Below are 11,282 nucleotides of genomic sequence, written 5' to 3'. Positions count from 1 at the left end.
ACTTAACGTCTCAGCCTCAGGTTCTCCTGAAATGCGACTAATTACAGCTGTTCTGAAGAGCTGCCGTGAGGCGGAGGGTGCGCAGCACTGCGTCGACCGCGGCCGCGAGGACAGGTGCGCGGGGGACGCGCCGGTCCGGGCGGAGCTTGTCCCCCGGGACCAGAGGTCCTCAGGCAGGCGGCGGAGGCTCCTCCCCGGACGCTCGGTTGCCGCCTGCGGGAGAAAGGTCGCGGGCGAGGGGGGGGGGGGGGGTGCGCAGGTCGCGGACAGCTGAAGACAAGGCCCCTTGCGGCCGAGAGTGCCGTGCGCTGTCTCTTTAAGAGGTTGGCGAGCCGCCCCGCCCCCTGGGGATCTGATTGGCTCCTCCCGCTACGTGCGCCCTCTTTTCTGCGTAACCCCATTCCTATAGGCCGCTGCGGACTGGGGGCGGGCCTGCGTGCCGCAAGTAGGGACAGTGGCTGTTTCGCAGTTTCGGCGGAACGAAAAGGACGCGCCAGCCTTCCGGGTCACTGCTGTCGGAAGGGCCGCGCGGTGTCGGGCCCGACGGCGTCTCCCTACCCGCCCGCCCGCCCACCCAGTCTGCGGGAGCCAGCCGCCCGCGCCTCTTGGGCGACGCTCCCCGGCCCGAGCGCCGGAGGCCGAGTCCCGCGGCCTTGCGGGGTCCGCGGCCGGCGGCGGATGGGCGGCCGGGGCCTCAGGTAAGGAGGGGACCCCTCTCCTGCCCCAGCTGCGGGAACTGATCCCGGCGGCCCCCGTCCCGCCTGCCGCTCCTGCCGCCGGGAGCGACCCTCCCGCCCAGAGGCAGGCAGGGGGCGCAGAGGGCCGGCGTCCTGGGTCCCCGGGGAGGCCGGGCTTGCGGACCCTGCGATCCAGGTCGTGCGGGAAGACGTCCCTGCGAGTGGCCGAGTCCCACTTCCGGCTCCCCGGGCCCGAGAGGGCGGGGGTCCACTGGATAGGGAGCGAGGAGTGACCTGCCCTCACGCTGCAGTAGGGACGGGGCCGAGAGCCTCCCAGACGGTCCTCCCACTCCCCAGAAGGGCTGGGCCGCACTCTGCTGGACATTCATCTGTCCACTCACAACGTTTGCTGTCCTGGGGGGCTGGGTCATGAGTTGCGTGGGCTGAACAACACACAGCGAGGGCCGCTTCAGACAGAGGTAGTCAGGGAGGGCTTCTCAGAGGAGGCGGCCCGAATGGTGAGCCGCAGCTGGGAAGGAGTACGCACCGGGGTCCTGAGGTAGGAACAGCACAGCAGCTTGGAGAACAGGCTGAAAGATGGGCTGCAGAGTGGAAGGGAATCGTCAGCGCAGTTGGCAGGGGTGAGGCCAGGTTGGACCTTGAAGGCCCAGGGCTGTCCTTCCTCCTGGGGGCTCCTGGCAGGGTCCACCTCCCCCCTCCCCAAGGCTGAAGAATTAGGGGGTTGGCTCTGTCCTGTGGAGTCTTCCTCACCCTGTTTCGGTTCCAGGGTTTTAAGGCTCATCAACCAGCTCCGGTCGGAAGCCCTGAGAGGCGTTTAAGCAGCAGCCTCTCTGCTCAGGGTTTTGTTTGCCCCAGCGTTCCCCATCCAGTAGCTCTGGGTGGTCAGACCCACTGCACAGATGAGAGATGGGAAAGCGGAGGCCCACAGAGGGAAAGGTCCTTCTGGTCCAGGGTCTCACAGCAGGTCCAGCCCGCAGGACCCTAGCCAGTTGGCATCCTGCCCACAGAGGAAGGGAGGGAGGGAGGGAGGGAGGTGGGCGGGAAGAGGCCTCTGGAATGTTAGTGAGGTCAGGAGAGTCCTTCCCAGGTGGAAGAAACGCCCCAGACGGTGCCCCAGAGCACTTGGCATCCCAGGAACTTGCCCTCTGAGAATTCCCTTCCCCATGCCTCTGGTCTGGCTTCACCCCTCCCTTCCCTGCCCTCAGGCAGCCTTCCCACCATCCCCTTTCCTGAGCACCCCTTACTTTGCCACTGCTTGGGCTTCTGCCAGCAAGGCCAGGAGCTCACCTGTGGTGGGGAGAGGGGAATACAGGCCACAGGCGGACCTGTCTCGGCCTCTTTCCGCTTTGTGTGATGGGATGTTAGCAGCCCCCTCTCCTGGAGGCTGGTGTGGCGGCTCAGCAGGTGATCCCGTGGAAAGCCTCACCTGCACGCGGGCAGGGAAGGGTGCATTGTCCTTTTTATCGCGGCTTCAGTGATTTTGTGAGCTTTGACACATAGTGGCAATTCCGGTGTGGCTCAAGTGCGGTTCTGGGGCCAACAGAGCAGCAGCGCCAGCTGGGAGGGTGTTGGAGACGCAGACTCTCAGCCCCCAGACCTGCCTGACCCGAATCTGCTCCTCACCAACACTCCACTCTGGATCCAACCCGGCTGCAGGTGGAGACACCAAGGCCCCAGGAGGGGCCCCTGGCAAGTTGCCGGTTGGGGGCCTGCGCTCTGGAGACAGAGAGTCTGCGCTGCCCGGCTCCGGGCTCTGTGCGGGGGGTGACATAAGCACCTCCCTGCAGGGTGGCAGGGCTCCGTGAGCCTTCTCTGCAGTTATTACAGAGCTAGCAGGGCTTGGTGGAGGGGGCTTAGCTGACGCTCTCCTTCCTCACCTCAGACTCCGTAGCAAGTGGCGCTTGGACCCGTGAACCAGATCCTTCCCTGCTGCACGTCCCCCAGCCCCTCCTCCGGGAGGAAGAGCAGCAGTTACCTTTCTGTGTGTGACCTTTTGTAGACATTCACTTCTCTGGTCTTGCTTGATCCTTACAGCAGCCTTGCTGGGGGGGGGGGCGGTGTTATTGTCCTGTGACACCCAGAGAGGGGAAAGACTCCCCCAAGGTCACGGAGAAAGAACCTGGCAGAGCCAGAAGCACAAGCAAGGTCTACGCAACTCAGAGTCAAACCGGCCTACGCAGGAAAGGGAGCTTGTTGGATTCTGTAACTGAAAAGTCCGGCCTGGGGTGCGGGCATCTACCTTCAGGTGTGGCTGGATCCAGGGGCTCCCGCAAGGCGCCATCTCCAGGATCTATTTCCATCAGTCTCACCTCTGTGTTGGCTTTCTTTCCACGTGGGACTCCAATGTGCACATTCCCTGGAGTGGTGGAGGGGTGGAGTCAGCAGTACCTAAACCCTGTGGATGGGGACTGGGGTGCTGAGGTGCCCCCACGGGAAAATAGGGTGCTGGACAGGCAAGGCCAAGAGAAGCCCTCTGACCGCCCCCCCTCCCCGCTCTATCCGGCCCTCCTGCTTCTGTCCCCATTCATCCCCACGGGCTTCTCTGCCGTGTGGGGTCCCTGCAGGACGTCAGGCAGCCCTGGGCCCCGACCCTGTGTCGCATGGGCACCCTGCGCCCTGCTCAGGTGCCCCGCGCTGCGCCACACCACCCCCACTCCGAAACCTCTGGCTTACAGCAGCCGAGGCTCAGCTTCTGGCTCCGGCAAGGGGCCCCTGTCCTGAACGCAGGGCATCAAGGAGGGTCCTGCAACGGCGGGGCACCTTGTTAGCGAGGCAGAGGGGCAGTGTCACGGGGACACGGGGCTGGGCGCCCCGAGGCTCGGGCCAGAGCCCCGGCCTCAGCCTGCCCTGCCGTCTTCCCTCACCCCAACGTGCGTCTGTCTGCGGGTCTTGCTGGCCAGCCCTCCCCAAGGGGTCCCAGATCCCTCCACTCCTCCCCCGCTGCCCCCGCCGGTTCGGCCACTGTCCTCGCCGGCCTGGCCGGGCACTCCTCGGTCTCCCTGCCCCGCCACGGCAGCCTCTCCACGTGGGAGCGGGGCCGCGTCGCCCGCCTTCCTACACCTCCTGTTGCATTTAAAGTGAGCTCACCGTGCCGGTGGTCCCGGCTGACCTGGCCCCTGCCCTTTCTCCTCTCTCTCCCAGCCTGCTCTTTGCCCTCTGAACAGGCCAAGACTGTGTTTTCTTCTTAGCACTTACCTCTACGAGAGGTTTGCTTTTGAAGGATGGTATTCGTGCTGGCTGTCGGCCTCCCCTCCGAGAATGAGGGCCCCAAGAGGGCAGGTGCGTCCTGGCACCTGGACCTGCCGGCTCAGAGCAGGTGCTCGGCCACGTCAGCACCGGTGGAAGGGTGCAGAGCGCGGGAACGGGGAGGAAACCAGCTTCTTTCCTTGGACCTGCCGTGTCAGGCACACGTTCTCGCCTGCAGTACCTCCCGTCCTTGCTGTATCCTCAGGCTGCCGGGGGGACGCCATCCCAGAGCCGCTGGGTGGCCTGTGGGAGAGAAGGATGGGGATCCTGAGCCCTACGTCCCGGCCCTCCCGCTTCGGAATCTCCCCACTTTCGGCAGAGCAGCGCTCGTTCCACAGCTTGGCCCGCGGGGTGCTGCCCTGCAGGCCTGCTGTCCAGGGACGTGAAAGCAGCACGAGCACGGGATCCTGTTGCTTCGCTGCAAGCCCTGCAGGAGGTGTCCTGCGCTGCTCCTTGCTGAACGGGAGACCTGCGCTCTCAGCATAAACGATTCATCTTTTCCATTTCTTTAAATCTACTGAAGCGTAACCCATACGGAAAATCGCTCGGATCACAGGTGCGTGGCTCCATGAACCGCGACACTGGAGCACGCCAGCGTGCCCGCCACCGGGTCGTGTCTCCAGGGCTGGCCCCGCGCCCTCGGCCCTCCACAGGGCGCCCCTCCTGGTGCCCGTGTAGGGGCAGGCCGCGTGCCCACAGCTGGCCGGGCTCTGCTCAGTGGCCGGCTGCCAGGCCCTCCGTGTCACTGCAGGGCAGGAGTCACTCTCATTTCTGGCCGGCGTGCCACCGGCCACGCGGACGCCCCGCTGACGTGTCAGTTCTGCTGACGGGGGCACTTGGGCTGCTCCCGCCTGGGGCTGTCGCGAATGGCCCAGAAACGGGGGCGCCGGGTCAGGAGCCCAGTCTGTTCAGTCATCGTTTTAAACGCTGGCATCTGTCACGTCCCGCTGCCGCCCGGGCCCACGTGCTCCCTGCGACGTGCTGCTGCCGCCGTCCGGTCCCCGACACAGAGCCGACAGCGAGGAATGGCCCCTGTCAGGGGCTGGGTTGCGACCCGGGCGGGAGGGAGCGCCACACCTGCCCCCCACCTGCTGGCGCCCACCACCCACCAGAGGCCCAGGGCTGCACAGCCCCTGCGCTGCTCACGTGGTGGCTCTCACCCCCCAGGGCCAGCGGCTGGCGGGATGGACACCCCGGAGGAGGAGATCTGGGCCAGCGGGGCCCCGCCCCCGGCGCCCAACATCAGTGTGCCGCACCGCTGTCTGCTGCTGCTCTACGAGGACATCGGCACCTCTAGGTGAGGCCGGCACAGTCGTGCCGGGCTGCGTGACGAGGGGTTTCCGGGGTCGGGTGTGTGTGTGTGAGTGTGCGTGAGTGTGTGTGTATGTGTGTGTGTGTGTGTGAGAGAGAGAGAGAGAGAGAGAGCCGGGTGGGCTGCAGACAAAACCCCAGCAGTGAGCCGCCTTCTGCACCCCCCTGCTAGGGTCCGGTACTGGGACCTCTTGCTGCTCGTCCCCAACGTGCTGTTCTTCATCTTCCTGCTCTGGAAGCTTCCGTTTGCTCGGGCCAAGATTCGAGTCACCTCCAGCCCCATTTTTATCACCTTCTATATCCTGGTGAGTTCATTCCAGTTGGTGACAGAAAACCCAACTCCAACTGCCTTAAGCTGTCTTTGTAATGAAAAACCAGCTTCGGGTATGGCTGGATCCAGGGCATTAACTGATGTCAGCAGGACTGTCTCTCTGTCTGCATCTCTGCTCTCCTCTGGCCTTATCGCAGATGAGTTCTCCCCATAAGGTATCAGAGGTAGCCAAGAGCAGCTCTGAGCTAACCTCCCTGCCAACTCCAGCAGAAGGATACCTCTTTCCTGATGCTGCAGTGTTGATCTGCAATTCCCTCTGAGTGGCCCACCTTGGAAACCCTGTTCATCCCTGAGCCAGACTCTGTGACTAGCAGGGAAAGGGACACTTTGGAGCTGGGATGGTGGGGTCAGCTCAGCCAGACTGTATGGACTGAGGAGGGGTGGTGGTCCCAGGAAGAAAATTGGGGAATGGTTACTAGAGGGAAGGGGAATGGATGCTGGGCTGGGGAAAAAGCCCACTGCATTCTGAACCCCAGCTGTGCTGAGTGACCGTGGGCCAACAACTTGGCCTCTCTGGACCTCAGTGCCCTCCTACACGACGTGACGTGGACCTGCCTTTAGTTTGCGGTGCTCCCGTGAGCACCCAGTGAGATTGCGCAGAGCTCCAGCCCCGTGGGGGCCCGCACACCGTGGGCACATGGCCCTGAGTGGTGTCACCCTCCCTGAGATGGGACATGGTTTTCAAGGCACAAAGGACAGAGTGTACAAATCTGGGCTCTTCTGTTCATATGTGTCAGAAAACTGAACTTAAGCTCACAGAAGCCCGGGGTGGGGTGGGGTGGGTGGGGGCGGGGTAGTAGTGACTGAGAAACTGACAGTCCCAGCTGGATCCCAGGGTGCCGTCTCCCTGTATTTCGTAGATGAGGTGCAGCACAGACAGGTCCCAGAGGCAGCGAGCGGCAGGTCTGGGATTAGAACCCGGCAGGCTGGCTGCACCACGTCACCCTAACAAGCCTTCCCAGGCTGTCAGCGTAGCCAGGAAGCCAAGGCCCAGAGGGGAGGCCAGGCCTCCCTGCATCCCACCCAGGCGGCTCGTTTAGTGTGGAATCCTTCCATTCTTGAGGAATTGAGGGCTCCTGCAGACGTGGGGTGTGGGGTGCAGGCCCTGCGATTCCCGGAGCTCTTGTCCCCCGACGCCAACCTCCCAACCCCTCTCTCACTCACCAGGTGTTCGTGGTGGCGCTGGTGGGCATCGCCCGGGCCGTGGTGTCCATGACGGTCAGCGCCTCAGATGCTGCGACTGTTGCTGATAAGGTGGGGCTGGGCCTGCTGGCAGGGCTGCTGGGCACTGGGAGGGGGCAGCCGGCCCCCAGGCTGACGCTCTGCCCGCTCTGTGTCCAGATCCTGTGGGAGATTACCCGCTTCTTCCTGCTGGCCATCGAGCTGAGCGTGGTCATCCTGGGCCTTGCCTTTGGTGCGTCTGCTGCTGCGGCCAGGGCTCCCCTGCCCCTCCCTGGCTGGCGCCGACCCCACCGTGGTTCCCTAGGCTGGCTCCCGCTGACTGACCAGCACGTTTCTTCCAGGTCACCTGGAGAGCAAGTCGAGCATCAAGCGGGTGCTGGCCATCACCACGGTGCTGGCCCTGGCCTACTCTGTCACCCAGGTGAGGTGGGGGAGGGCAGCCCCGGGGGTCACCGGGGCTGGGCATCCACTGCCTTTGGGCCCTGGGTCAGAGTTGAGTGTGCAGTGGCTCAGACTTTAAATGCAGCTAAGGAATCCCCTGGGCTGCTGGCTAACAAGGCAGGTTCTGGGCCTCTCCAATTCCGATCCAGTAGGTTGAACCTACCGTTTCAACAAGCAGTCCGGGTAGGGAGAGTGCAGGTCTGTAGATCCCACTGAGACCCGTGCGTCCAGAGACCCCTTTCTTACTTGGGGGCTGCCCCTCCCCGGGCCTGTTCTGAGGGCCGGAGCTGCGGGGCAGGGCGTGGCCGGAGAGCTGGCTAGAGCAGGGGACGGAGCGCCAGGCAGAGCGGGGCTTGGTGTGGTGGGGAGCCCAGGGACGGGGCGTTCCAGGTCCAGGAGCCCCTGAGACCCTCCCCTGCCCGCCGCTGCAGGGCACGCTGGAGATCCTGTACCCGGATGCCCACCTGTCGGCTGAGGACTTCAACATCTACGGGCACGGGGGCCGCCAGTTCTGGCTCGTCAGCTCCTGCTTCTTCTTCCTGGTGAGCTGGGGGGTGGCCGGAGCCTCGGGCACGGCCTGCTAGCGGGCTCAGCACTGGGCAGGAGCTCCCTGCGTCCCGGTCAGCGCCAGTGTCTCCGCAGGTCTACTCTCTGGTGGTCGTGCTCCCCAAGACCCCGCTGAAGGAGCGCATCTCCCTGCCCTGTGAGCGCCTGGGGACGGGGCTGGGCGCGGGGTGGGCTGTTGGCCTTGCGGGGGCCTGGAGCGGACGGCTCTGGGTGGGTGGGAAGCAGGGAGCCGGTCCGGTCCCGACACCTGGGCAGGACCTCATGCGCGCCCACCCTGCAGCACGAAGGAGCTTCTACGTGTACGCGGGCATCCTGGCGCTGCTCAACCTGCTGCAGGGGCTGGGGAGCGCGCTGCTGTGCGCAGACGTCATCGAGGGGCTCTGGTAAGCGGCCGGGGCCGGGGGTGGCCGGGAGGGGGCCGGGGGGCGGCGGGGAGGGGGCGGGGGCCGGCCGGGTCGCTCCGCCGCAACCCTAACCTGCCCGTCCTCCCAGCTGCGTGGACGCCACCACCTTCCTCTACTTCAGCTTCTTCGCGCCCCTCATCTACGTGGCCTTCCTGCGGGGCTTCTTCGGGTGAGTCCTCCAGCGGGGGCTGCAGGGAGGGGGACTGGGGGGCGGGGTTCCAGGTGGCGCTCTGGGCTTGTTCGCCCCCAGCTTCCAGGCTGCGGGCGCCCCCGCGTGGCCGCCGTCGGGATCACGCCTTCTGCCTCTTGGGCATGCGCAGCCGCCACGGCAGCATCCCAGCCTCTGGGCTCGGGGCTGGGGGGCAGCTCAGGCTGGGGCCGGAGCTTGAGGAGGCGGACAGGGTACATGTGTGTACATGCACGTGCGTGCGGATATACGTGCACACTCGGGCGCGCACACATATGCATGCGCCCCTATAAACATACACACACGTATACAGATGTATACGTGTGTAACGTGTATGTGCGCACACATAAACTTGTACACATATATGCGTTTATATGCACATGCATGCATATACCACACCCATACAGGCACGCATAGGTTCACACAGATATATATAAATACAGACATAACACATTACGTACACAACACACAAAGACGTGCACTTTTCTCGTGAGAGAGGCCGTGCCTGCTGATCTGCACTGTGTTTTTCATTTAAGGATAGATCAGCTCATTCCTCAGCACCTGCTGCAGCCACCGACACAACAGGGAACAAAGCAGACACAAACCCCTGAGCTCGCGGAGCTTGTGTTCCATCTGGGGGCAACCGGAGTGGGGAGCAGTGTTGGGGGGAGTCCAGTGTGTCTGTGAATGTGGGGTGGGGTACACTTTTGTGACTCAGACGTGGTGGAAGCAGGCGTTCTGCCCCCAGCTCCCCCTTCCCTGCCTGCCAGGTCTGAGGGTGGGCTGCAGGGGTGCCTCAGCTCTGGAGCAAGAAGGACTAGACTGGATCCTCCCAGCCCTGATGTGCATGACCTCACACGTGATTCATCTCCCTGGCCTCAGGCTCCTTTTTGTAAATGGGGAGTGAGGCTTTCTCCCTGGACAGTTACCCAGAGGACTGAAGACAGGCGGGCACCTGGTGGGCAGTAGTTAGTGCTGCGGGGCAGGGGTCTGGGCCCGCGTCTGCCCCACACTGTGGGCAGGTGCTGTTTTAAGGCCCATCATTTGCCCGGGTCCAAATCCTTCCACCCATTTTACGGTGAGAAAGCAGGCGCTCGCCAGGCTCCCATGCCAGCAGCAGGAGGGCCGCTTTTAATACCGGTGTCCCAGCGGACTCCAACGTCAAGGCAAGGAAGGGGGCCTCGCGGGGTGGGTGTTAGGGGGCTGTCAGCACGTTTCTTGCCATGTCCGATGCTTCATTGCCCAGCCCCAGCGAGGAAGGCCTTTCCTGACCCACGGTGAGGCTCCCCTGCCTCTCTTCTCCCCCCCAGCTCGGAGCCCAAGATCCTCTTCTCCTACAAATGCCAAGTGGACGAGACCGAGGAACCAGACGTGCACCTGCCCCAGCCCTATGCGGTGGCCCGGCGGGAAGGCCTAGAGGCGGCGGTGGCCGCCAGCACGCAGTTCGACGCGGCCGGGGGGGTGGCCTACCTGGATGATGTGGCTTCCATGCCTTGCCACACGGGCAGCGTCAACAGCACGGACAGTGAGCGCTGGAAGGCCATCAACACCTAGCCTGGCTGCCCCGGGAGGGCGGGAGGGCCTGGGGGCCTGTGGAGGGCCGGCTGGGGAGTGCAGAGCCCCCGGCCAGGAGGACAGGGGGTCAGGCCCGTGCGTGGGCAGCGGCCCCTTGCAGGCCCTGTCCCGCCCTCTGTCCCCCACTTGCCTGCGGCCACCTCTGCTTCAGCTGGGGGCCACCTCCCCCTCCACCTGCCCTCCCCTTGCTCGGCGACTCGGCCCCGACTCTGACATCCCAGGGCCAGGCCTGGCTAGGCTGGCTGAGGGCAGCTCCCTGCGGCCTGGGCCCCCAGGACTGCTCTGATCCCCCTTAGCCTCCGCCCGCCCCCCCCCCAAAGCCCACTCTGGCGGATGGGCTGAAGTGTGTATATTTTCTTGATCTGTTTTCTAATAAAAAGGAAAAGGAGCAGAAGGTGTTGACGTGAAGGCTGTGCGGGGATACCGGGGCCGGGGTGCCCCTCTGCACTGGGAGCCCGGCGTACCTGCTGCGAGGCCCCGTCGGAGCAGAGGGGACGGCCGTGGAAAGAACCGTGGTTCCTGTGCGCTGTCCTGTCTGCCCCTCACGCTCTGTTATCCCGGGCAGCATTCCCCTCCTGCAGCTTCCGTTTCTGCATCTGTGACATGGGGATAAGAAGGCCTGTCTCACAGGGATGTTCGTAAGGGTTAGCGGAGAGCAGGTGTGGCTGGCTGGCACGTGGTGGTGGAGCGACGGTGACCACAGGCATTATTTTTAGGGACCGGAATAGTGCTCGGCACGTAGTAGGCCCTCGGAAGGTAGGATGTGGGGACTGATGTTCATAATCATGGATGTGATGAGCTGAAAGTGGGGACAGGTCCGAATAAAGCCCGGGGCCCTGGGGGGCTGAGGGCCAGGCCGCGCTCCCCCTCCACTGCCCACCTTCTTTCTCAGGAGGGCACCGAGGGCACCAGCTCCAACACACTCATGACTGGGGGGCCAGCGGCCAGGCTCCCCGGATCCAGGGCTGTCAGCTGGTGTGGGCACAGCCAGCGACCTGGACTCTGGGGCCCGCGGGGCTGCCAGGGCGCTCTTGCAGGCTCCTCGCCGTGCCCGGCCCGGCTGCCACCCCACAGCTCTCACAGAAGCCTGTTAGGTGGGGAGGGAAGCCAGCGGGGCATTCCGAGCCGGGGAGGTGTGGGGGGGCCAGACAGGGAGGAACTGGTCCTCAGATCCAGAGCTGGGTTCCCCATCGGCGGCGTTGACGGGCTGCGTCTAAGACGGCACGGCGGCAGCCTGCGTTGGCTCCGTGTGGTGACTCGGTAGAGGGGGCAGCACAGGAGGCCTGGCGCCCGTTGCAGGGCAGCTGGTGGACCCTGGAGGCTGGGGGAACCTCCGCTGC

General features: G+C 64.5%; 1 protein-coding gene across 5 annotated transcripts; it reads left to right on the top strand.

Moving 5' to 3' along the window:
- Positions 1-10,336, top strand: TPRA1 (transmembrane protein adipocyte associated 1). Of its 5 annotated transcripts, XM_027098447.1 has the most exons (12): positions 7-114; positions 410-698; positions 5,112-5,241; positions 5,428-5,560; positions 6,754-6,840; positions 6,928-7,000; positions 7,110-7,189; positions 7,641-7,751; positions 7,852-7,912; positions 8,057-8,159; positions 8,269-8,349; positions 9,678-10,336. In XM_027098447.1, exons 3-12 carry the CDS (start codon positions 5,129-5,131, stop codon positions 9,919-9,921), a joined length of 1,086 nt encoding a protein of 361 aa, XP_026954248.1. In that variant the 5' UTR covers positions 7-114; positions 410-698; positions 5,112-5,128; the 3' UTR covers positions 9,922-10,336. The 5 variants fall into 5 exon arrangements, with proteins under 5 accessions (XP_026954250.1, XP_026954248.1, XP_026954251.1 ...); XM_027098449.1 differs by lacking the exon at positions 410-698 and having other exon boundaries at positions 1-114; XM_027098448.1 differs by lacking the exons at positions 7-114; positions 410-698 and adding an exon at positions 1,754-4,500.
- The last annotated feature ends 946 nt before the right edge of the window (positions 10,337-11,282 follow it).

Source organism: Aethalodelphis obliquidens, unplaced genomic scaffold, assembly GCF_003676395.1.
Source record: "Aethalodelphis obliquidens isolate GAN/ISIS:26980383/991018 unplaced genomic scaffold, ASM367639v1 scaffold123, whole genome shotgun sequence".
Taxonomy (NCBI): Eukaryota; Metazoa; Chordata; class Mammalia; order Artiodactyla; family Delphinidae; genus Aethalodelphis; species Aethalodelphis obliquidens.
Note: the sequence above shows the minus strand (reverse complement) of the source record. Positions and strands in the feature narration are given on the sequence as shown.

What these genes read in the sequence shown, in the direction of transcription:
- TPRA1 (XM_027098445.1), top strand. Translation starts at nt 4,811, where the DNA reads ATGGCCCAGAAACGGGGGCGCCGGGTCAGGAGCCCAGTCTGTTCAGTC. An exon ending in CATCCTGGGCCTTGCCTTTG is followed by an intron (nt 7,001 to 7,109) that starts GTGCGTCTGCTG and finishes CGTTTCTTCCAG; the next exon opens with GTCACCTGGAGAGCAAGTCG. An exon ending in GCTCCTGCTTCTTCTTCCTG is followed by an intron (nt 7,752 to 7,851) that starts GTGAGCTGGGGG and finishes GTGTCTCCGCAG; the next exon opens with GTCTACTCTCTGGTGGTCGT.